The sequence below is a fragment of the Hipposideros armiger genome, unplaced genomic scaffold (genome assembly GCF_001890085.2).
Source record: "Hipposideros armiger isolate ML-2016 unplaced genomic scaffold, ASM189008v1 scaffold_311, whole genome shotgun sequence".
Classification (NCBI taxonomy): domain Eukaryota; kingdom Metazoa; phylum Chordata; class Mammalia; order Chiroptera; family Hipposideridae; genus Hipposideros; species Hipposideros armiger.
Window position 1 is genome coordinate 582,104 of NW_017731661.1, and position 27,104 is coordinate 609,207.

At 46.3% G+C, this 27,104-nt stretch overlaps 1 protein-coding gene across 1 annotated transcript in view; it reads right to left on the reverse strand.

Moving 5' to 3' along the window:
• ABLIM1 (actin binding LIM protein 1) overlaps positions 1-27,104 on the reverse strand; it is a 181,132-nt gene that overhangs the window by 138,324 nt on the left and 15,704 nt on the right. The window contains exon 2 of the mRNA XM_019660091.1: positions 374-508. Coding sequence (XP_019515636.1) covers positions 374-508 — 135 coding nt within the window. The remainder of the gene's footprint in view (positions 1-373; positions 509-27,104) is intronic.

Sequence of the window (27,104 nt, forward strand, 5' to 3'; positions counted from 1 at the left end):
CAGGCCTCCTATAAATAATGGCTGTTGGGATGAGGTTACTTGGTGGTAGGAGTCCTTCTTTTCAGAGGAAAAGAAATATACAGTACAAAACACAGAGCTGCATTTTCACAGCTCTTCCACAATTAGCTCCCCCTCCCAGGATCGGGAACATCAGCGAACACCCAAAGGCCCGAGTACCATTGGTCTGGGGGGGACTTGGTTTCCCCTTTGAGTCTAGTCCAATCCCAAATTAGGGAAGATAAGTGATTCCTGGGCTTTTGAGTGCATTCACTTATCATCCAGTGACCTATTGTGGAGTCAGGGGATGGGGCAGACCCCAAGGCAAGCACTGACTGGGACACGCCGCTAAGCCAGGAGGCTGGACACAGTATACCTTTGCAGGTGAAGCATTTGATGTGGAAATGTTTGGTCTGGACCCGAAGCACTTCGCCCTTGCATGGCTCTCCACATTTATGGCAGTGAATGACAGGCTTCTCGGACGGGTGGTGGGGGTCTTGAGGGTGGGCCACTGAAATAAAAACAACAAAAGATCGATGTGAGCAGAAAGCGTCCCTGCAAAAGAGGTCGTCATCACAGGCATGCCGAAGTATCCCCATCATTTTGGTATCAAACGAACCGCATGTCAATTCAATAAGTGTGACTTGAGTCCCACCCCCTCATGCCATAATCATGGGGATACGCAGATAAATAAGGAAGTTGTGGCTTTAGCCGTCCAGCAGGGCAAACACTGGGCATGTTCCTCTGGGGGCCAGCCATTCTCTATTTTCCTCCCACACTTATCCAGAACTATGTGACTGGGTCCTTAAACATATGATCTTGTTTGGTTCAGTGTGTTGTAACATACATTTGTAATATGTCTTTATCGTGCTTTAGAAAGCACCCTTTTGCAAGGAGTTCACTGTCCTGTAAATTCCTTGGGGATGGGGGCCGTTTCTTAAAGTTCATGTTTTTCCCCCCTTTTGTACTTCTCCGCCCTCCGTTAGCTCCTCCGTGCACAGCGGAACGCTCACGTGCCAAAGGATTTAGTAAATGTTTATTTACTGATTAGTTGGTAAGAGCGGGCTAGTTTCTCCTCTACTCCACCGGAGTCATTTCTACATGTGTCTTAGCCAAAAGGCCGAGACACCATCAGAGAGACAGTCATTCCTGGTCTTGATTTGGCCGCTCATTTGACTGTTCGCTGGAGGCCTGTTACGAGCCTCCTATGATGTGCTTGGTTCCTGATACACACACTGCAGGCGGTAATTTAAAAAATAATTACAATTAGGAAACATGTGGCTCTCTCAGAACCTCAGTTTCCTCTCCTGTAAAACAAAGGGAGTTGGGACAGAGGATTTCGAAGGTCTTTTTTAGGCTCTAAAATCATGTGACGGGACTTAGGGGACCTATGCTCTCAGTCTCCAGAGTGCCCAGCAGAGGACACTGCCAGTGTCCTGCAGGACATAGGATTTATGGCCTCCCCTTCCCAGAGGGCTGAGGGAGCCGTCAGCGAGAGGACACCGGCGGCCTGACGCTAACCAAGGGTCTCCATTCAACGTGCCGTTTCTCCAGCCAGAGGAGGCAGAGGCTCTTTTTGCTGTGAAGTTCCTTTTCCGATCTGGGTCCTCGGAAGGCGGAGCCGTGTGATATATAAAAACGTATTACATAAGTAGCTACATGAGTGTGATATGGGACAAGAACAATGAACCTAAAATGAATCAACCAACACAAAGAACAAAGATGAATTTTTTTTCTCTCCAACAGTAAAACCGAGCTGCGCAGGGGGGCGATGTGGGCAGATGTTGCTGCAACTCTGTTTACAAAAGCACCTACAGGCGCTCGCCATGCCCCACAGGCATAATAGTGCATTGTTCCTCGCCGCCCGCTGTAACGCTCTCATTTCGCCTGGAAAGAGTTTGAACAAGACAGTCCAAATAATCCATTACCAGCTACAGGCTGAGGAACAAGGTGCTTCTTGTGAGGGTGAGACGAGGAGCAGGTGTAGTTTCGGGTTAAACACCTGATCCGAGTTCTCTGCACTGGACCCCAGGAGTGTCCGGCAAAGGGACCAACATTGCGATACACCTGCATTTCCTTATCTACCTGCTGGGATCTCTCTTGGAAACCCATGTTTACAAGAGCCAGTGTATCTAAAGGAATGAAGGGAGCATCCTTTCGAGATCTCTAAACAACCACTGACTTTTAGAGTGATGTGTAACAAGGCCAAAAATCTACTCACCTGAGCAGTAAAAAAAAAAACAAAAAAAAAACTTTACTTAACAATATATGCTTTGAATGCTAGTGGGGATTATGTGAGGTTTTTAAAAGATAATTCCTGCTTTCTATAAGAACAGAGGAAAGTCATATTTCTTGAGCATAACTTAATGCCAAGCATGGTGCTAGGTGCTTACACACAGTCATTCTCTCTCTCCCTCTCTTTCTCTCTCTCACTGAGTAATATTGTTCCCATTTGACAGATGAGAAAATCGAGCCTCAGAGAGGTTGAACAGCCTACCCAAATAACAGTAAGTGGAAGCTCAAAGATCTGACGCCCAAGCTCATGTTTCTCCTGTGCTATTTGTCTAAATCAGAAAACTGTTATGAGTCAGACAACAATTTAGCTGAGCTCAAGTGCAGTTCTAGAAGCAGCAGCTAGGACTCAGCTTACAAAGGGAACACACACAGCATGTGCGACGGTGTCACTAGTTGGGCATGGTGCCCACGTGGCGATCCTCAAGGTGGCCCTGCCTATCCCCCCATCAGAAGCCCTCGTATTAAAATGCAAGTTCTTTAGCCCTGCTGACCTGAGTCAGGATCATTTCAGTGAGTTCCTCAGGTGATTCCTATGCATACTACAAGGGAAGCGTTATTTCTTAGAGTGTAAACAATAAAACACAGCAAGTTGCAGCCCAGAGTGAGAGTGAAAGAAATAATCTGCCAGCCCATCCTCTTCAGAAACAACGTTGAACGTAGTGGATCTCTGGACTGTAAGGGAGAACACAGTTTTGGATAAGAACCTGCACTGCAGTTTCCCTTGACACTTGAATTTTTTATAGCTGAGCAAGCCATGCTGAGTAATGATGAGGGAAGGAAAATATCATTTCACTTCTTGGCTTTCCCCTTTGTCTGAACGAAGGTGCCAGTGCAATTGCTGGCACCAGCCACAAAGGTCAGAGTGGGGATCAGCATCTGTATTTTGCAAGCATTTCCCTCTGGAAATATATATTGCACTGCAAAGTCCTCCCTGCCCAGAGATGACCTTTGCTTTCACCCCGGGATGGGCAGAGACTCTATCGTGATTACTTGCCTTTCCATCATCCATCAGCCTAGGCAGACACATATTAGGACAACCCACTATGAAGAAATGGGCTGTTCTTATTAGAGGGGGACAGAACCAAAGACCAAAAGAGATTCAGTGTTTATTTCATCCCAACTCAAATCAGCGTAGACAAAAGAATCTCTTTATTTTTAAAGTTAATAAAGAGTTTCGTTTTACATAATAGCCTTTGGCAGTTCGGTTAATACCGAATGTATGTTCCTTGGCTCAATTCTACATTTTTGAAATATGCTGAGTTAGTTGCAAGATAGCAATGACAGTAATTCCACACTGCTCGTATTTGCCAGCTGGCTCTGTTGCTAATTGTTACTTGGTCACTCCATCTTTCGGAGCCTGGGTGGTCCCCATTTACTCCACTGATAGGGAAACTGAAGTGCAAAGAGGTCACTTACATTCCTTGCCCAAAGTTACCAGCAGATTCTTGGCAGGGGTACGCTTAGCAGTTGGGCATCCCGGCTCTTTGTACTGGACCACGTAGTCAGTGATTTACCCTGAAACTTGGGCCGACATGGTTAAAAACCTTCTGTGGCTCATCAATTCATTGTTAAAGAGTGGTACAATGAATACCAAAAGGCCTGGCTGCACACGCTCTGAATAATGAGGAAATACATGTGAAGAGCCAAGAGCCTATGTGCCTGGAAAGGCAAAGCGATGCCTTCACTGCAAAACATCCAGTTTGGAGGGATTCTGGCTACTCAGATAAAACAGTGCATTGCGAGGCTAGGAAGCTGCACAGTTATCCTTCACAGCCAGGCAAAGCAGGTCATGTCGCTGAAACTCAGTTCAGGACAGGAACCAAAGGCTCCATTTTGGATGCATGACTTTTGAAATGCCTGTTAGATATCTCAGGTGATGAGACTGGGGCACTGAGACCATTAAGGCAATCCCAGTCACCTTCGGTGCCCCCAAGCAGAGGCCATTACAGGCTGTGTGAGGAAGGCCACAAAGATCAGGCAGAGCCTTTCCTTCTCATCCAGAACCAGCCTCATCTTGCCCCAGCTACCTCCGTCCGAGGGACAGACCAGGGAACCGGACCACCAGACACGCAACATTTGAGAAAGCATATTTGAAATAAAAATCTCCAGAGCAGGTGATGGAGCACTCAGTGTGAATTATAACGTGCCCCAGGTTATAGGTATCTCCCAGATCATCTCCCCCTGCCAGGTGCCCTGCTCTCTCACTAGCACCATCACTCCCTCAGCTGGCCTTTAAAACTACACCCCACTGTGTCTGATGGCTTTCACACCTCCCTTGCCTCTGCATCATCTCACATCACTCTCACAAGAGCTCTCTGAGGAAGGAAGAACAGGAACTATCAACTCCATTTTACAAACAGGCAAACTGAGACTCAGAGGAACAAAGTGACTCACTCAAGGTGACAGCCAAGCAGTAAACTAATGCGGCGCTCTGCATACCCAAACAATCCCCTAAGCACCGACGCCTGGAACCTTGTAGTCATCCTCGACTCCACCCTCTTTTTCATCTCCCACTAAACTCTGCCCACTCTCACAGCCCTTAGTCATCCCTTCTCTCGCCACTGTGAATCCAGCCCTCTTTTTCTCTATTGCTCGGTTTCCTATTCCCCGGCTTGTTCTTCTCCAATGCAGCCTGCATAGAGTAGTCCACTCCCCACTCAAGTGTGGGCTGTGCTTGGTGACGTCTTTCCAAAGAGGACAGTATGGAAACGGGGAGGAAAGTACCTTTACAGTGGACAAATCTGACAAACACTCCCTCGGTCAGGTGATCAAGTGACAGACATGGTGATAGTATGTAACTTTCAATATGATGTAATAAAAACTGGCACTTTACCTCTGTGACCTTCCTTCCAAAAAACCCCATAAATCCTAGTCCGATCATGAGAGAATTCCCAAATCGAGGGGCATTCTACAAAAACCTGACCAGTGCTCTTCAAAATTGTCAGCATCAAAAACAAGGAGGAAAATCCTCTTGTCACAGCCAAGAGGAGCCTCAGATGACATGACGACTAAATGTAATGTGGTATCCTGGAAGGGATCCCAGAACGGAAAAAGGACATCAGACGAAAACTAAGGAAATATGAATAAAGTATGGACTTTAGTTAATAATGTATCAATATAGGTTCACTAATTGTAAAAAAAAAAAAAAAGTATGTTAACATAAGCTGTTACTAACATGGGGAACAAGGTGTCGAGTGTGTGGAAACACTGCATTACCTTGTCAAGTATTTTCTATGAGTCTAACACTGTTCTAAAAATAAAGTTTATTAAAATAAAAACAAAAAAACTTCCGATAGCTCTCTCGGTCCCAGTCCATCAAGCCTCCAGTTCTCTGCCTAGCTTCAAAGATCTTCAGTAACACGGCCCACGCTAGCTATTTAGATATCTAAGGAGGAACTATACTCGTTGAGTACTTGTCACTGTGCTAAGCGGTTTAAAATTTTTTTCAGGCAGTGCAGCCCTAAAGAATGCACAGTAAGATACCTTATTTGTGTCATATCCAAGTGGCCCTTTAGTTGGGCCTGCTGACCAGTTCTTCACCCCCATTATATGCCTCAGGATGGTTTATCCTTTCTTCACATGGCCAGATCAAACGTGACCCACAGGGCCTAGGCTACCTGGCTCTTCTCTGAAGCTTTCACTACAGCTTCTATTGATCCAGTATTTCATTCTCCGCCAAGCCCTTCAGCACTAAATACCTAGGCTGTCACCCAGCACTTAATTTTCTCTTGTTTTGTGTTTATTTTGCTTTGATTTCACAATGCATCAACCCTGGCCCTACAAAATCACAAGCCCAATGGTCAGTGGCCCCAAATTTCTGGGATACTTCTGATTTCATGTACGAAACAACCTGAGTGGGCACCTCTGTACTTCACAGTTCAATGTTGGATCAGGGAAAATATGGTCACCATCCAATACCACTATCGGGGCATCTCCCCCACGAAGCTACAAAATCCTGAATTTATGACATCTCAAAAATAACTCTGATGTGACACCATTATACTATTATTGTAACAGGTACAATTTGTTGAACACTTATTATGTTCCAGGCACTGTGATAACTAATTTAGAGCCACAATCACAGATAATCCTCAAAAGCCTTGTGGGGGCGCTGTCTTATCACTCCTCTATTGCACAGGAGGACACCATCAAGACTGAGTTGAGGGCCGGGCAAGTGGCCCGTTAGTTAAGAGCTGGCTTGGGACGCCAGCTCTGAGCAGCAGGACCCTGGTTCAGATCCCACATTAGGGCCAGTGATGCTGTGCCCTCTACAGCTAAGATGGTGAACAACAGCTCAACTTGGAGCTGGGCTGCCATGAGTTGCCAGCAACAGCATAGGCTGCAGTGGGCTGCTGTAAGCTACCGTGAACGGCCGGTAGCCAACGTGAGCTGCCAAGAACTGCCGTGAGCAGCTGTCCAGTGGCTGGCGACCAGTCTGCCTCACCTGGAAAGAGCACAATGATCACAATACCAACATGGGCCGGTGAGGCGATGTCCCCCACAACTAGACTGAAGAACAAAAGGACAGCAACTTGTCTGTTCCCCTTCCCCGATTCCCCAATGCTGTACCTTCCCCCAATTCCCCAGTAAAATCTTTAAAAAAAAAGTCTGAGTTGAATAGCTTCTTCAAGTTCACACAGTTAAGCAGTCTGACTCCAGAGCCCACACTCTGAAGCACTGTGTAGGGGATTTCCACAAGAAAGTCTTACCCAGCACAGAAGGAAATCGAGGTAGCGCAATGTACTCAATTCTGATTACACAGCTCAGAAGCAGTGAACGCTCGTCTGCATAATCCCAAAGGTTACACCTGCTCGTAAATAAGCAGACAGGAAATAACATTTCCAATAGCTAAAGAAATTATTCCAGGCTGCAGCAGCTTATGGGAAACGGATGCTTACAGGGTAAGGGCGACACAGCAAGAAAAGGCAGCCCACCACGAGGAGGACCTGCCCCAAAGCTCCAGCCTGAGCATAGGCCTGGGCTGGAAAACTCTCTGGTTAGGATTGGTCTGGATTGGCAATCACAAGATGATATTCTGCTGGTAAGGATGGTTCCTGCTTCAAGGCTGGAAACTCATTTTCTCGAGAGCCTACGTTCCAGAGAGACTGCCTCCTGACCTGCGATATTTTCTATGCTTCTACCTCACTAGTTCCCACCTAACTGTAAACACATCCCACCCTAGACGTGTCCTCCCCACTCCCACGGCTTCTCGCCACCGCCTACTACCTTCCCTTATGCTAGAATGGCACTAGTTTGGGCCCTAGGAAACGAGAAACTCGGGAGTTTAAATAAATGCACCGAGTGCTTAATTTGCAGTTTACGTGAAAGGCGCTTTCCTGCTGTGGCAAGTGGTAGTTACTTGGAGCGCCACACTGTTGCCCTGTCATTAGTGGTCCAAAACTCTCCCTCTCCTTAATTGGCTTCCATCACCTCACTTTCTCATACCACGTGAGTTTGGTAATCAGAATTATTACTTGGCACAAAGCACGGGGCTGCCGAGGTGCAAACACTGCCGGCAGGTGGGCAGTCGCATGACGGGTGCAGCTTCCTTGCCACTTGCGGCTTTCCACTTGTAAGATGGCTCGATGCTGGCTTGGCCTTTTCTGAGGCAATGCCATAGGTCTCTGCTATTCCTCTAAACATAAAAGACACTGTCAGCAGTTGGTCAGCTGGGATCCTGATTATAGAAACAGCCCAGGCTCAAATCCAGTTAATCTGATTCTCCCAAGGCAAAGAGGTACTAGGATTATAATAACTCGACCAGGAAATTTCCTCCTTGTGAATCACATGACACATTGGCCCTGATGTGTTACACCTGCCCTCTCTCTCTGCAGGGTCATCTCAGAAAGGGATTTCACATCAGTGTGGTGCTGCCTTTTTCTCCTTCTCAAAGGGTGACTCCCTTGCCACACCTTTGACTCCGATGACTCACGGAGACATTCTCCTTCTCTGACCTCCCCTAGCCTTCCCCTGACAGCGCTTAGTAATGGGACTTTGGAACACAGTCATTTGTATGAAGTCACACCTCTCCTCACCAACAGCAATTAGAAAGCATTCTGGATTAGGGGTTCAGAGACCATTCTGTGGTCCTGCCTCACCTGCCACGTGCCTCCACCTCCCTGAGGCTGTGAGGGGGCTTAAGCACACAGGTCCTACTGCACAGGGTGAGGTGGAGACAAAGTGAGGTCCTCTCCTTGTGGGAGCCCCTAAGCACCAGCCTGGCACACAGATGCCCCTGTCAGCTGAATGTCAGCAAGGACTGGCCCTAACGTGTATGAGCAGAAATTTCTGAAGTATAACAAAATCCCTTCTGCAATTTGCTATAGCTTTGGAAGGTCACCCAGGGATCTTAAATTGTCACTGCACCAGCAATTCCATTTAGAAATGGACCAAGTCAAACAACTGGGCAGACGCTTCGGTCTGAAACCTGCTGGCAGAACATGGTATCTTTATGGACTGCCGGAGAGTCACCTCTGTCCTGATTCCAAGGGGGGCAGGGACCATGGTCCCAGTGGAGCCATTCACAGGAATGCAAGTTCAGAGAGAGGGTCATAGTCCATTAGCATTTAGGCCTCCGGACCTGAGGCAGGGTTTAGCTTACGCATGGCACCACTATTGCCTTCTACTCCTAATTCCTCACTCACGCATGAAGTCCTGCCCACTACGGCATATATTTGTTTTTCACCAACATTCTCCACCCTGACAAACGTTCTCATTATTTCATCTCTGCTGCTCTTTTGGGAAAGAGCCCATAAAAAAACAAAAAAATTTATTTTTGAATAATACCATCAGACCCAATTCACATCTAACATGAATGTTTTCTCAAACATGACTTGCCTAGAGATATGTCAACACCAGTGTCACAGATTTGCCAGAAAATTAGAAACAATGGAATGTGCCTATCTCTCACCAGTTAGGGTGTTAGGAGTGGGTTATGGGATAGCTGGGAAGAATTACGGGATAGCTGGAAGTCTGTGCCTTCAAACAGTGTGGGCTTCGGACTCATTTGTTCCATCCCTTTGTCACACAGCAAACAGGATGATATTTTAAGGACATAATTCAAGCAGATCACGTCACAAATTAAGCCCTCCAAGTAGTCTTCACTGCACCATCCAAGATGTCCTACTGTGGTCACAGAGCCCGCCCACCTCTCCGGTGGCTTCCCATGTCCTCTTCACATGTGCCCTGTCCCTTCCCAGAAGGCTGTCTCCCAACTATTTGCAAGACTGGCTCCTCCTCAGTCCAGTCTCACCCTAAAGCAGCTCACGAGTCACCTCTCAGAGAGCTTCCCCAGAAGCCCCATAGGTGTTTGCTTTCATTATACTTACCACCATCTAAACATTCTATCTTACAAAGGTAACTGCCATTGTACTCCCAGGGTCTATCTAGCACAGTTCCTGGCACAAGGTCTGTGCTCTATAAACCCACATTCAGTGTGCTCATCCATTCAGCACCATCTTGGCTTTCTGTGTCTCTTTCATAAGCAACAGGCTTCAGGTGAAACTGAAAGTTGGTGGTCTACCTTTGGTTCACCAACAGTATCTATCGATTAGGTCATTTTGATGATGTCAATACATTCAATTAATAATAAGAGATACAAGAGTTGCTTAAGTCTCTGACGCAGAAAAAACAAAACAAAACCAAAAGCTGAAGGAACGAGTTTACTGATGCACCACAGTCTCACATGAACTCTGGTGAGCTTCTCTCTGAATGAGGAACACACCATGAAGCAGCTTCCAGCTGAACTGACCTGTGGGGAGGAGTCGAGGTGGCACCAGAGCCTTGGAAAAGCTCCATGCAGTGTCCCCAGAGCATGACATGATGATGTGATATCAGCAGGAGCTGCGGCAGGGTGGGCAGGCAGCTTCCTCCAGGAAGAATCCTGAGCCCACCCAACTTCCGCCCTCACTTTAAAACTACTGCTCTTATAAGGTCCACGCACTCCAGCACCAAATCGTTATTACACATCTCATTTCCTTCCACAGCGTAAAGATGAACTGGAGTCACCAGCTCACTTGCCCAGGGGATGTGGCATCAAGAACCCAGCAGGTAGAGTTCCTTGGTGGCGTTCTATCACAGGACAGGAGGAATTACTGGACACAGGAAGCCACGCATGTGGTCCTAGAGTAGCATGGCACAACAAAGCTTACCAAAGTCTTGCTATGTTTGCCAGTAGACTGCCCGGCGGGAATGAACGGGCCTTCCCTGGTTTCCCAACTCACCTACGCCAGCCCTGTTTACTTGCCTGCGTCCTGAAACTAATCTGATTACTAAGCTCCGTATCAATAAACATGTTGCCCGGATTGTACTCAGCCAAGAGGAATTATTATCAGCAATTACTGAGCTCGGGCCATTGCCAGGCAGGGTTTTAAAATGCTTTACATGTGTTAATTGATTCAGTTCTCACAACAACCCTATGAAGTTAGTGCTCTTAATATCCTTATTTTCTGATGAGGAAACTGAGGCGCAGGGAGGTCAAGCGACTTGCCCAAGGTCACACAATGAGTAAACAGTGGACCTGGGGTGTGGACCCAGGCAGCCTGGCTGCAGAGCCCTTACTCATCAACACAACTTGTTTTTCAGGCGAACCTATAAAATCCTAAAGGCTTAAGGGATAATTTTAGAAAGCCACCAAGGCAAAACGGAATGACAATTTTACTACAAGGGGCAAATGAGAAAGAGATAGGCATATACAGGGAAGAGCTTCCCAAGTTCAGGCTCTGAACTTGTCTCTTCTGAAAATCCTAGCTGAAGACAGTTTGACGCTACCTCTCCATCCAGTTACAAGTTTAATTCTTCTCACCGCCTACATCTTAGTCTTAACTTTCTCTGTAAGGGATCTTGGGCCATTCCCTCTGGCTCTGGGCTGTGCACCTACCCTGCTACTTGAACTCTACAAATTAAATGACCTTCAATTAACATTTACTGAGCACCTACTGCATGGCAGGAGCCCCATCTAAAGCGTTTCTACATATTATCTCATTTAAATTAATCCTGACAATAAAGATATGAAGAAGGTTGTATGTTTTTTCTCCCATACATTTTTATTTTTATCGACTTTTAAGAAACTAAATAGGCTTATATGCATAAAAAGCAAATATGTTTGTAATACATGATAGCAACTGTCTGCCCTATTCCTCTCCCCTCCTCCATAGGCAGATGGGTTCAACTTTTGGTGTTTTTTTTCCAGTCGTCATCGCTGCATTTCTTAACACTGTGCTTCCACCAACTCAGCCACTGCCTATTAACATCCTGCTCTTACGAATATGGCTATGTCGCAATTTTCAGTTAACTGTGGTCAGTGTTTACACTCTGAGAATGTAATTATTCTTGTACTAGACTGTGCAGAGCATCCTGTGAATAGATTCCCTTTCTTACACAACTTCCCCTTGCCCTGGATTGAATCGTTTCCTTTTCTCCCACTTGCTTAGTTTCTGAGAAGCAATCCATCATTTTTTTTTAATTGTAGCTCTATTAGTAATTCTTTCCAATGCTCAGACTTATCAGGTACCTTATCAAACCTCCCCACCTCGAGAGAAAAGTGGGTGTTCTCAGTACTGATGTCACTGAAGGGAAAGCCTGAATATCACACAAGCTAAGAGCTTGGCTCTGTGTCTGGGAAGTGGCAGTGACATGATTCATCTGGTCCCAACCCCAGCATTCGCTCGCTGGCAGCACACCCTCTGCGCAGAGATGTGCAGGCCACAGGCTACACAACTCCAGGGGGTGCTGCTCGCCACACAAAGATGAGAACAGTGCCCTGGAGGGAGGGAACACCCGGCCCATAAAGAAGGGGGCTTCCCATCTTCTCCCTAAACACTGCCCCTGGTCACCTTGCACTGTACTGGGCCCCCACCCCAAACAGAGTTGTACGGCCACTCTCTGTCCTAGCAAGCTGCCACTCTCTGTTTGGTCTTATTGCTTCACTCATGTTCTCGCCTCTGACATTCCCAAGCGAGGGATGACCTCTCTCCAAAACCGCTACATTATAATCTTTCTGGAAATGCTCTGTCACAAATGAATGCTATAAGCACATGATGCCCAACAGATGGAGGCGGAGAGCTGTTGCACTGATGACAGATGAGATGGTGCGTGACAGGCCGCCCAAGCTCTGAATTTGTTCATCTATCCTCGGCTGTGGTGTTGAAGCAAGGGGACCAGGTGAGCATGGCGTCTGGAAGTGATGATATAGAAGCATAGGGAAAAGTTGTTCTAAATGGAAAGGTCATTCCAGAAATATCACACTTAGGACTGACGGGGCCTGAATAGGGGTTCCCTTGGGACTTCCTGCTGAACTTCAAGCAGCATTTTCCCCTGAATTTAGCAGCGAGGTCAGTTCTTAATTGTATCCAGCACCCAAAACGATGACACCAAATTCTGGCCAACTTCCGTTTAGGATAAAGTGATCAATAAAAGATTCTGAAATTATTTTGTCAAAACTTTTCCAGTTGCAAGTGAAGAAGTCCAACTTAACCAAACGTACATATTCAGCACTATTCTAAGAGTGTCCAGGATGGAAACATGGTTGCCCAGCAAAGTATTGTACCTTATTCTGTGTTCATCCAATAAAACTTTAGTGTTGATATTCTGAACCAGTGGCTTTCAAAATTCAGGTCTTGACCCACAGAAACATGAAATCGGGTCATGACCATCATATTTTTAAAATAGAAGAGGAAAGAAAATAGCAGAGCACAAAGGTAAGTATTGCCATTTATATGCATATGTACACGAGTCATGAGTCTTGATGTGTAAAAATGTATGTATGTTTTTTGTGTTTTTTTTTTTACTGTGGGTGGGTTTGGTGAGTGCTGTGTTAAGCCTCAGACCACAGGCGCTTTGCTAAGTCCTGCCTACAGACATGTTTGGTTTGGCCTACACAAAGATTTTTTTGAAGAGAGAGTTGAATCATTTGCCAACATTTAAACATCTGGAGATTTACATAATAATTGCCATTTCTAGTAGCTCTTGAAAACTGGAAGGTCTGGACAGTTGGCCCATGTCCCTCCATGGGACCTAGGATAGAGTGACACAGTGACTTCTCTGTTTAGAGAGAGCCATTCCAGTTTGTCCCAATATCCACTCATTTAGGTCACCTGCCTGGTTCTTGGAGGCATCTGTATGTGCAACCTTCAGTTCTAACCATCCTCAATTTATCCTGACCCTCAAAACCCTTTCCTTGTGTCCACTGCTGGACTAACTGACCAGTAGTAGCCCCTACCAAACCCATTTTGGCTGCATTTCCTCAGATAGAGGTTGTATTTCACTGCTTCTGTTTTGCCTATTTGACCCCCCTTTCTCTCATTTCGTCTTTAGCCACTTGTTGCACTCCTATTCATCCCTCAAAGCCCAGCCTGCCATGACCTTGCAGCAAAATTAATCACTTCCTGCACTATGGTCCCATATTACTTTAATAGTCTCTACATTTCACACTGTACCATAATTACTTACTTATGTGTCTATGTTCCTCACTGGAATGTGAGTGATTTCAGGTCAAGAACTATATTTGTTTCTATATCTAGATTGTTTATCTTTCATTAGGTTCTGAATACACATTTAAATAAAGATAACCATCTCCCCTACCCATACACATCATTCATTCACTTATTAGTCCATTCAACATTCATTGAGCACTTACTATGGAGCAGACACTGTGTTATGGATATAAGTTGAATCAAAGATCATCCCTAACCACAAGAAACTTATAGAACCTCTCAAAGTCAATCTGAATGCTCTCTTTTCTGTAAAGCATTTTAAAAAAACTTCCTTTGAAACACTAACTCTTCCTTCCTTGGGACCCCCACAGGACATTGTTTCTATGGCCCCTATTACCTTGTGCCCCCTCTATTTGCACTCTCAATCAGCACCCCTCCAAGACACTGGCTGATTCATTAACCTGCCGAGGGTAGAGCCTTTTCAGTGTATCAGGTTATCTCCGAAATGTTTTGCAGAGTGTAGGCCTCAATAAATATGTGGTGTGATCAAGAAGCCCGCGGCTATGGTTTTTTTCAGGCTGGGGCCTTTCCACACGGCAGAGCCAGTGGTGTTTTCTAGATGAGGAGAAACAGCATAACTGGACCCCGGCCCAGTTGATGCCATTCCCACTGTTGGCCCTAAAACTGACAGCCTCAATGGCTGTCCAGACAGGGGTCCCATGAGTGGCCCATAGGCAGAAGTCCAGCAGACACCCCTCTGCCCCATGCATCACTCACGGGCCTCTCCATGGACCTGGGACCCCACAGACCCCTCTGTCTGGAACAACCTTGCTATCTTTTTCTACCATTCTGTTTTTCTTAATTTTTCCTAAACTTCTCAATTCACAATGTTTCAAATAATGAACAGAACATCAACAACGGAAAAAATATGGACAGCTATAATGTAGACCCAATATAGTGGTAGTGGCTAAAACACTCCAGGTTTTACTAATATACTTTAGCTCCTCCAAGACTGAAGAGAGAGTTGTAAGCCAAGGTATCTGCTGAAACTATCTTGTCCCAAAGAATTCCAAAGAGCTCTGTGAACCCCAGTAAAAAGGCTCCCTTAGCTCTTTGAGAAATTAGGAGCGATGCCTAGAGAACAGCACACCTGTGCCTCGACTCCAAATCAGTGCTGCCTTCCCCACGTTAAGCTGAGCCCCGACTCATTCCCAGGAAAAGACGCCTTGTAACTTCCGCCCACCATCTGCACACGCAGTGTCATATACTACAGCAGTGTCTTGGCCGCTGGGGTCTCACACAAGGTCTGTTTTACTATAAACGATGGCTTCGTTCTATACTGCAGGAGCGTCAGGGTGAGAATGATGCTCTGTCTTCTCTTTGTCATCTCTGCATTGTAAGCAAGGTGAAGTCAGCAAAAGGGAATCGAGAGGCTACTTATATAGAAGTTCTCACTTATCTGCCCGGCGGGCTGAAAACATGAATTATCTAGACAGTGACAAAGTGTGGTCCCTGGGCCAGGAGCATGGACATCACCTGGGACAGCAAGAAATGCCAAACCTCAGGCCCCTCCCCAGGTCTACTGAATCAAAAACTCTGGGAGCAGGACTCAGGAATACACGTTGTGTCAAGCCCTACACGTGGTCCCAATGCCTGCTAACTGCCAACATCTGAGAACCAGTGCCCCAAACAGCAATTTCACTGGAAGTATTACGAATGCCAGCATCTTCATGGTTAAGTCCAGGTATTCAGAGAAGTTAACCTATCTCACTTCAATGGGGCATACAAACTCACCCCTGGTGCCCCCCAGGGCACTGTGGACCATAATGGTATTAATCATGTCAGTGTGAACACAAATACAACGTTTCTGGGAAAAGAGGTCATGCATACAAACATTCACCCTCCCCACTGTTAACAAAATTCACCCTTGAATACACGGCTCCTGCCAGTTTGGGATAAACATACCTCAGTATGAGTCACCGTCAGACCAACACACAATGAACTAGGAAGCTGGCTGGCTTCTACCATGGTGAGCCCACATCAGGCAACCACAATGGGAAGAAATCCTGCACCACTCACCCCCTCACTGAGACTTCTGAACAGTCCTCCGGCTCTAATGCTGGCTCAGGAAAACATGCTGACTTTGGTGTATGAGAGGCAAACAATAGCGGGAACCTCTTTCTTATCCCCGCACCCAGGGGCTAAAATGACCCAGATGGGCCCCCTCCTCAAAGGGAATCAGGTGCTAAGATCTTCCTCTTCGTAAGGTGAGCCTCCCTTGGGATGCTTTTTTCAGCGAGAATTTGGAAAAGTCAATTGGTATTCTTTAAAGGAAGGTTTCTGTCATGCAGTAGGTTGTTTCATCCTTCTTGGTCACTTGACCAGGTAATTGGGGAGGTAAGAGGCAGGGCCATCTCCCAAAGACTGGGAGTAGCTGACAACAGGGCTGGCTCAACCCCCAGCTCAGATGCCCACAGACTCTGCATTCTTGTCACTCCTCATGAAAAACTGCTCTGCACAGCTCAGGTCAACTTAAGGCAATGTGTTCCTTCTCTCGGATTTATTTGTACATTCAGCCTTACCTCTAACTGGAAATTAAGCCCTCTTTTTTTTCTGAATAACCATTTGTTTTAGACATCAATGAGCAAGTGGCAGGATTTGTTATAATTTTTTTCTTTAATACGAAGCTCTTTCCCTTAGCCTAGGAAATCCCATCACCGAGACAGCCCTTTTGTAGTGAAGATAAGCTGGGCAGAGCCCAACTTCCGGTGAGAGGAGCCCGTCATTTATAACACAGACAGAGCAATCCACGCTTGGGTTTTTTTCTCTCGAGGGTAATATGGGGAAAGAAACTTGAGCTCCCCTCCCTCCAAGGACGCAGAGCTCAACCTGAGTTGTGTGCAGAAGTCACAGATCAAGACAACTGACTCTGAAACTTGCAGCATTGTGATGTCTCCTTGAATCGAGAGCTCCCTTTTAGAACTTAGGAAAGGTCCTTGCCTTTGGTGTCCCCTTGAAAAGCTTGGGGCTTTTCAAGTTCAGGAAAAGACGAAGAGCCTAGAATATTCCAGGAGCAGGTAGGGATGGGGCATTACGCATCCATCTGGGAGGTAGGGTTAGAAAACTGGATCCAGGAGCGGCTATTGCACATTAAAGAGGGGGGCTGCAATGGGACTTGGGCCTATGAGGAATTAGTACACCGCACAGAGACCTCCTGTCCTCAGACTCCCCCGAGGATGGTACAGAAATGGGTTTTGATTACCTTAGACGGTGCGCACGCGCATGCTTGAGTGGGTAGTACCTGAGTGGGTAGTACTTGTGTGGGTGTGTATTTTGGGAGGAAAGGGATTGGGGGGGGGGCGGATACCATTAGAGGCAGCCACACTCTGCACCTCTAAAGGTTGCTTTGTAAGACCACATATGAAGCCAACAAATACTGGAGAAGAGACAGAACTCTTTCTTAAGTTCCACAGGTGACTGAATTGTTTCATTTCTCCAGTGTTTACTTAGGTGCACAGAGTAATTCTAGAAGAATGTACAGAAGGGAGGGGCCTTTGAAAAGCAGGATATGGAAGCAGATCTTGACTTAGGTCTTTGACAAATACGGAAAAGGAGACTATATACTTCTCACGAGGGCAGGAGGGTCAGGCAGTATGACTGAGTCTGGAGAAGGAAAAAACACCCTCCACGGCTATGCAAGTAGAAAAAACAGGGCAGGAGGGAGAGGACAGTACAAGCAGCACAGGTTTCGGCGCCTGACAGGCCTGGGTAGAAAAGCAGCCCTGTTCCTTTCTAGCTGAGTGCACTCTGGAGGGTTTCTCTGCTCCTGTGAACCTCCTCTTCCTCCCTCTTAAAGATGACTGACCTTGACGGGTTCAAAGATTAGAGATAATGCATATAAAGCTCTCAACACAAAGCCTGCCACTTAGTATGTGTTCAATAACCAGCAGATTTCAGAGCATTAAAAATAAAACAAGACTGGCTTCGATAGGCACGGGAAGGAGGTAATTTAAGAACTTGGGGAGAATCCTTGATGATTAGCAGGAAGTCTTGAACTTTATACCTTGTCACTCATTTAGGTTTTTGAGCTGGAACTATGACATCAATGTCCTAAGAGGATTACTCTGGTGCCAGTCTGTAGCACACATTTGAGACACAGTACACCACTATTCTCAGAAGATTGCCGTGTGTGTGTGTGTGTGTGTGTGTGTGTGTGTGTGTGTGTGTGTGTGTGTGTCCCACGCACCTGAATGTCAGATGGAGAGCGAACCTCTCTCCTTTGAGGGTGAACTGGAATGAGTTTCATTGGGTCCCACTGTACCCTAAAAGCAAGTTGGGCCACCCAACAGTGACAGACAGCTTCCAGGAAACAAACAAACAAAAAATGCTGTACCCAAATGTAAAACTCTATTTACCTTGATGTGTCTCCCTCCCTGCTAAATTCTCATTCTCTCACATGGCTTCCAGCCATAAGCATCCTTATTATTTACATTAGATGAGTGTTTGCGTAACTTAATCTCTAGTATTTGTTTATTTTGCTTTCTCTAACAAAGAGAAATAAATCCCTTTTGTGTGTATTTTTACAACTTGCATTAGAATACACTTAAGCCAGACAATTACAGCTTTTAAACGACTACAGCAGGCCTCTGGAGTTTAGGTTGATGAGCGTGTATTCAGGAAGACAGATATTGACTGATAAACCCACAGAAATCTCTCCTGTTTCTTTGTTACAGGATATAGCAAGGATAAGGTGCCCTTGAACACATCAGAGAAATAACCATTTCATCAAGATTCCCAGGTCATTAAGTGTCTGCGCCTGGAAGCGAGTGGGCTCCTGGGTAAGAGAACAAAAGATAACATGGGTCGAAGTATGTTAACAAACGCCATTCCACACTAGCAGCGGTGTGATCCACCAGCAACCCTCTCTCCAGTCAGCGTCAACCCCAAAGCAGACAGATGCACGGACACTTTATCCAGCAGAGAAAATGACGGCACAAAGCAGCGTGAGGGGCATCACCGCTAAGTGGTGAGCACCCCAGGGAACCTGTGTCACGCCTGCAGATGACCCCTCACAGTCTCAGGATGGAGGCGGCCATGGTCGAGCCCGCTCAGGGGGGATTCATGTCAGCTCCAGCGGGAAGGAGCAAGGCCTCCCTGGGAGCAAGAAGAAATGGAAAGGACTGGAAAGGTCTCAGAACTGAGAAGACCTGGGTTCCAGTCCTAGCTCTGAGAACAGGCCAACCTGTTTCTGCTGTTTGAGAATCTGCCATGGGGCAGACACTAAACTATGCACTGGATATTAAAGATGGTAACACAGTGCTGCTTCTGAGAGGCTCGCTGTCTAGTGAGGGGGCCAGTGGATGTCAACGCCCTTGGTAAGCGCAGTCACTGATCCATGTGCGCCTTTGATGGAACACAGGATGATGGTCCAATTATCTCCTGTGTCTCCTCGAGCAATTTACTTACCCTTTCTGAACCCCAGTGTTCTCACCTCTAGAATGAATGCCCGTACTCTATGCTCTCCTGTGCCCTTCTCACTTTAAAAGTGATCATGAAATTCATTTCTTTCCATGGCAGCTCTTGTACCTGCCAAAAAAAAAAACCTATCTTCCTCTGCTGTTGGCTGAAGTTGGTGCGATCAGAGAGCTGGGAGGCAGCAGCATGGACTGACACAGGCCTCCAAATAAAAAAGGAACAGCCTTTTTTTAATCAGTGGCTACGGGCGAAGATAATACTAGTATGTGACCTCTCAGTGGCCTGTTCAAAGTGTTCCAGTTAGAAAGAGGCTACCGACTTACAAAGCAAAAGTGAAGCCAGGCAACCTGACATTTGGAAAGTCTGCAATGACTTAGAAAAAGAGTTGCTATTTGGGGACTACTGATCTATAACACAAATACCACACAGAGCAAGTCTGGGGCTTTTGCTGCCCCATGAAGAGGCTTTTGTCATCTCTCTCCCATCACTCATAAATTACTCATACGGGGGAAACAAACTCAAACCCATTAGCAATAGAGAGCAGGGCCAGGTCGTTCTAGTTGGGTGGGAAGTAAAAGTGAAGAGCGCTGATCTTCCTTAAAAGTCAACATCTGTATTTGTTACTCAGAGGGTTCCTGGAAGCACCCACAAAAGAGAGGAAACATGACTAGAAACACCTTTATATGCACCAAATAATTTCACTCGATTACCACTTACTCAGTGAAAGACCAAAGTGAAAGCAAGTGATTCTTGAAGCTACCCAGGAATAGAGGGGATGGGGTGGAGCCATGTTTCTCTGTGTCCTAAGGCACAGCCCTAGCGCTGTTACGTGCCATGATCCTATTTCTTGCCCATCCATTAGTATAATAAAACTGAGTTTCCAGCAACAAGAATCAATTTGAGTTCAACATGTTCACCTCCCATTTATTCCCTGTAGGGACTTTAAGAGAAAGTAGCTATAGATAAGTCACCGAAAATGGTTCAAGGCAGCCCCAAAAGAGCAGAGGTCTCTGTGTGTGGAGAAAATTATGTTCCCCAGTTAGAAAATGGGGCAGAATAAACCCAAATTTACCAAAGAGCCAAATTAAATGGTGGTTGCTCATATTATAAAGCCATGTGATGAAAGTCCCTAAGATATATTCAGCGGGGAAGAACAAATCAAGTCTCAGAAAAATGATCTTGGAATGATCCCATTTCTATCTATCTATCTATCTATCTATCTATCTATCTATCTATCTATCTATCTAGTTCCTGTCTAGAAGAATGCACATAGTAACAATCTTACCTCTGGAGAGAAGGGGAAACGTACATTGACAGGGTAGGGGCTGGGGACTTGCACTCCTCACTCACCATTCTCCTGCAGCCTTTCACTTCCTTACCATAAGATGTATTTATATATTACTTGTATAATTAAAACCAAGTACTGCTGTGTTCTCTCGCCTTTCCCAGATAAACTAACGATTCAACTAGAATTCAGCTGGGAGAGTTTTAACGCACACGCAGAACCACGCCCAGTGCACAAACGCTGCGCACCTGTGCAGAACACCCCACTCTCTCCCCTTTACATGCTGCTTCGGAGGTGATCTGGCACCTTTGACAAATATACCACAGCCTTTAACGAGATGTTTGCAGGAGTGGTTAGGGACACAGCTGAAATGTATTCAAGTAGCACACCTGAAACCTTTAAAACAGCCTGCTGCTCCTTCCAGCCGGTCCTAGCTAGTCTTGGGCACGTTCTCAAACAGCACCAACCTGGTAGAGGGACCCTTTCATTTCGCATCTTAATTAACTTACTGATTTGGGTGGCAGAGGCGAGTACCAGACAGAAGGCTAGGATCGGGGCAGGTAGGCAAGTCCCAAACACAGCCAAGAATTCAATATGCAATAACAGTCAAAAGAGACACTTAATGACACAGAGACAGACAGACAGACAGACAGACAGACAGACAGACAGACACACACACACACACACACACACACACACACACACACACAGGAGCTCGACTGTGCAAACACCCCAGAAATAGGATGTGCTTCAGATGATCAAGTCTCGGTCCGTGGAAACCCAGGCTCCACGATACAGCGATTCTTGCATCAAGAACATGTCTGCCCGGTTTCCACGGATCAGCCCCCATAAGGTGGCCAAGCCCTGCAGCACCATTCCAACTTCTGCAACCGTGCACAGTGATCGATATTTATAATTACCTTTCTCCTTCACCATGGCAACCGGGTCCTCTGGCGAGCAGCACCGAAGGAAAAAGGAATGAAGTCTACGAGTGGGAGCGCGCCTGGGCAGACAGATCCGCCGCTGCGGAGGCTGCGAGGAACAGCCCCAGCATCCCCTCGCCAAGTCCCAGGCTTCTTTCTAAAATCCCGCCCCCAGCTCGGAGGGCCGAGCTCCGGTAACCGCCCCGGCAATCGCCACCGCCGCGGAGCGGTGCCGCGCCCTGCTCGGGGACTCTGCCCTTGGGCCGAAACCACTCGCTACAGCTGCTGCTGTAACAAATGCAAAATTCCACTGCCCTAATCTCTGGTCACTGACGCCACCTTGCATTCCTCGCGCGAGGCAACGCCATGCTCCCGGGCCCTGGCCCCTCCCGGGGTCTGATAAATGATTGCCAGAAGAGAGGGGCCGAAAACAGCCGGGGACTGTTCCCATCAGTAAAGCTAGTCAATTGTTAGCTCATTCGTTTCCTGTTACTGCTGCTTTCATTCTTTCTAGAGCTTGTTTCAGACAAACTGAATAAATAAAATGAGCCTTAGAAGAAAATAATGCCAGTGGCTCCTGTGGGTTCATGTTATTCAACTTTTAAGGTCCTAGAGGCTCCATGATAATGAAAAAGCTAAATAATGACATTTGATTGGCCTCGCTGCTCCTCCCACCCCTGTGGTTTACCTGAATAGGGGTGGGCAGTGGGGACCCAGACGGTGAGCACGAGCCTGGGAAGAGGCTCTTTTCAGGATTCAATTCCTTCTCCAGGATCAAATTCTGGATCAAAGGAAAATGCTGACTTATCCAGTTAGGTAGGATTCTGACCTCCGCTTTCCCTCTGCTTCACTAGTTTTCTAGACGATCCCCTTGGACGTGCATAGGTGAGGGAAGAACACTAGCTCCACAGTCAAACCTGCACCCCTCCCTAGCCCGAGGCTGAGCCAGCCCCGGAGGCTCCTAATAGGGCTTTTGATTTCTGACCCCAGAGCCCCAGGTTGGCTTCTCCTGGGAGCAGAAAGAAGACTTCTGGGTTCGCAACACTGACGCCCGCTGTGTGTGCTCCGTCCCCACCACTCGTGATATACATCCACCACGTGGGAGAAATGAGATGAGAAGGAGACAAAAAAACCAGGCGCAGCAGCACTCCGGCGAGCAGCAGATGGCCAACACATCTTTCCGAACCAGAATGCACAGCCAGTATTAGGCTGTATTTACTGCAAATATTGTAACGTGTTGGGTCTAAGAGAGCCAGGGGAACAGCAAGGAATGAAGTCAATCCACCTGCCTCATCTTTGACTCCGAGGTTGTTTGTAGCTGAAATTACGTCTTTGGGGGCTGGGCCAGGCCTTACTGCTGCTTTGCTGATGGGTAACAGTAGCAGTTCTCAAGCAGCTGTGACATTCCTACATCTGTGACTCAGGGCTTGACTATTAATAGCTTGGGCTGCTCCGCCTGTAAGTAAGAGCTAAGTCCCCTCCAACCCCTGGGTCGTCTTTTCTGTGACACACACTTCACCCTCGCGGCTCGCGGCCTCCTCTGCAGCCCTGTAGGGTTGTGGTTTTCCCAAGGCAGCGGCCAGTTGGAGGATAAACACTGAAGAGCCTTTTAGAAGCGTCGCTGCCCTCCATTCATAAATATGAGACAGGCAGGAGAGCAGCAGGGCCCCCAGTCCAGAGGGATGGGCAGGGTTGAGTATGAAAGCATGAGCTCTTCATAGTCCCAAATTTTCATGGCTGAAACTGCCCTTGTCTACTTCTCCCACCCCTAATTGCCCTGAGAGCCCTGATGGAGATGCTGACAAGCAAAATTAACCAGGAGAGCAGGAATTGGTTTGGCGCTGTGAGCCTAGGCAGGTGAATTCATTTTATTATGTTTTTGCTGCATAAATAGATTAGCACCGCCCTTAGGCGCGTCTGTCCCAGGCCTTCAGGTTATTCAGCTCAAAGCTAAGGGAACAGTGTTCCCTCCCTCCCTCCCATCCTCTCACTCTCTCTCCCTCCCTCCTTCCCTCCCTCTTTCTTCCTCTCCCCCCCCCAATGGAATGTGACAATAAAACACCATTGGTTTTCTAGTCCAAACCCAATCATACTTAAGTGTTCCAGGTACTATAAATGCAATTAATTCAATTTCTCTTTTACTCAGGACGACAATTTTTAATTCTGAGATTTATTAACTAAACTGGTTCCTTATTACAGTTCTGAACCTACCTGTCTACCTTTGTGGATAAGTTCCCAGAACCCCTGGTTTAGAAAGGCTCTCTGGCAGCTTTGGAGACTGCTAGCAGAGTAACAGCTGGTGCCTATTCATTTTCAGGGAAGCCTTTTCTAAAGGAAAATACTACATAGTGGTTCAGAGATTTCCCCCCTCCTGTGTTTTCCATGGAAAGAATTTTCCTGTACCACAGTCAAAGTGAATGAGTCATCAGCATTTAGTTGCTAAATAACAGTCACATGGCTAAAGTCCCTCCCCCCCCAACAATCAGACACTGCTACTTTAGAATAAGAACAGCCACTCTGCACTTTTAATATAACCAAAGAGGGTATTACTTAAGTTATTTTTGGAATGTGGGAGAGTAAAACTAAATTGTTTTTGTCTCCTTGCCTAGGGCCCAATAGCTCAGAGCTTTCAAAAGCAAAGCATAGATGTTTTCTACTTGACAGTTAAAGCTATAAGAAATGCAGCAACATAAATCAAGAAAACAATGAAAAATGCATGGTTCATAAGACGGCAGGACATTGTATTCTTATGTCTAGAGATGATTTCCAAAGAATTTGTCTCAATCTCATTCCAACTCGGATGAGATAAAGACTTCATAATAAAGATACCAGCTCATGATTTTATTCGTTGGTTCATTCCCCAGACTGACTCACAGCCACCTTTTCATGCACTCACAAAACGAAGCCACAGTCGTCTACAAGTGACCAAAGGACAGAAACCATTTTGTTGGAGAGAGAGCTTGGTTAGCATACAGCCATTCTTGGCAAAACTCCAAGAGTACGTCATTTCAATAGAAGCCATGCCAATGAAGTTACAACCTGAAAACGGGCACCCTGACAGAGTCCACTTCCTCACTGCTCTCTCTCAACAGAGCCAAGGATTGTCTACTGCTTGTGCACCTGCAGGGCGGGACGTCCAGGACCCCTCTACGGCCACAGACACCAGCTTTCCAGGTATCACACATCCCTCCACATCTTTGGACTCATTGGCACAAGAGCACTCCATATCCTTGCTAGCAGAATTCAGCTGAAAGAAGACTCAGGAAGGAGTTCCTATTTAATGTTTACATCTATCAACCTCACCTCGACATTTACGGAGCACCTACTGGATGCCAGGTATGGGGTTGGCAGTACAAAAACAAGGACAGAGAAAGCACTGCTCTGGGGTTGCTTACCAACTGGTGGAGGAGATGCATACACAGAAATGTTCTCAAGGAAATTAGGACGGTGTTAAGACAGAAGAAGGGTGCATAGGGTGCAGGGCAGTGCTGAGCCCAACAGGGAGCCTGGAGAGGAGAGAAGGCCAAGTAAAGGCTGCCAGGGTCATTCCAAGGGGAGGTCATGGGGTGAGATGGTATCAATTAGTTCACTGTTCATGGGACATAGGGAGGGGATCAAGCTAAGGCTGGGTGGTCGGTCACAGAGGGCTCTGAAAGCCACGCTAAGAAGGGTGTGCCTTAAAAGTGACGTGGTTAGAGTCTCAGTTTCTTTCCAAGTTAAGATCAAAAGACTTTGGATGTATTTCAAAGTCCACCATGCTCTGTTTCCAACCATATTGCCGCCTTCTTCCAAACTGGGTTGTGTTGGTGTGCGCATGTCCGATTTTTAGCAGACTGCTGGACGTGTAATAGATGCTCAGGAAGTGTCTAAGCTTATTAGTTTCTCTAAATATTTCTGATCAATAGAATAAAATGACAGCTATGCACATCTCACACATAGCACTTTGAGTCACACACACCGACTGGTTTCTCCTTCCATAATGGCGACTTCGTGTCCACCAGAAGGCAAGGAGGATTTCCTGCTTTTCTAGACTCCCAAGAGCACAGTCTGCAGACCTCCAGGGACAGAAATACTAGGGGTGCTTTAAACACAGATACTTAGTCCCCACCTGAGGTCTGATGCCTCAGAGTCTCTGGAGGTGAAGCCTGCGCTGCAGGCAATTCTTTAGGTGACTAAGGACCACAGGCCTAGCACACTGGCCTGCATATCACGAGGTACATGAACATGAGATTTACACGCAGAGCTATACACCATCCCACCACTTCTAAAAAACAACCCCTAGTCTCTCGCTGGCCAAAATAACAATGATCTGGACATTCACTGCAATCTTAATGAAAACTTATTGGAAGTGATGGTTCCAAAGTTTCCTACAGTCTGAGGCACATTCCTACATGTCTGAGCTCTCTTGAATCTACGAATTCTCTTGTTCTTAACTGAGAATTCTTAGGATTTTTTCCATGTGAATCTTAACAGAATCAATGACCAGCAAAGTTCTTTTCCATGAGTTCTTAAGGTAGAATGATTTTACATTTGTATCCAAAACTTCTGCATGGTCCTTCTCAGAAGCCACTCCTGAATTTCTCAAGGTTGCAGCTTGAGAAAATGACAGAAATTACTAAAGTATATTTAATGTTCCCTATAAATAACCCACTAAAGATAGAAACTATAGAGTGCGCATAAAAGAAGCCATTTTCCTACACGTGTACTGGAACCTATTACCAGAATTCAAAGGACCTTTTGATAGTACAGAGAGTTTCATGGATTTCAGGTACATGGAAAGGTCACAAGGAGGACAGAAATAGCTCTAAATTCTTTGGGGAGAGGCCATGTGTTTCCCTGTAGTTTACTATTAGCTTTACCCTTAATATTTTCTAGGTAGAAATACAGCAATTAGACTAGAAAAATGGTTCCTTTCCACCATCTAGAACTGCAGGGCCTTGACTCGTAACACTCCCATCTTTCTGGTGCCCGAATGACACCAGTGCTCTGAATTGTTCAGCCACGGATGAGCCCACAGGCCAAGACTGTGATGCTACTCACCACTCTTAAAGAGTTCAAGAACTAAAGAAAGGTAAGGTATCAAGAGAGAAGATGCTGTGATTGTGGACTCTTAAAGGGAAGGATCACATGTGAAGATCTGTAGTCCCATCGTGACAGGCACAAAGTAGGAATGCAATATTTGATGAATACTAAGGAACAAATGTCACTCGCTGACCATAGTGAGTCAAAATGCTAAATAAGCCTTCATTCTTATAGTCAAATAGACAGATTTTAAAACCTAAGAAACAAATTAAAAGTCAATTCAGTCTCATATATAAATCAATTTAATGATTCCTTGAAAATATTTGCCCGGGTGCAAACCAGTAATTCACCTTGGAGAGGAAGTACGCTGAAAAGGAATTGAATCAGGGAGTCATTTTACAAAGTCCCCTTGATAACTAATCGTCACCACCACTTCTGTCACCATTTACATGTCAGCCAGCAATCTAGTCTCTTTACATGTATGACCCCCATTTTATCCTCTTAACAACTCGATGAGATAATATCACACTTTAGACATGAGGAAAGAAATAGGTTTGTTAGAATGTAGAAGCCACAGGACCTCCTTTTTCTACAGAGGTCACTAGAGATCCCCCTTCCCTTTCCCCAGCGCTTCACCACACACACACACACACACACACACACACACACACACAC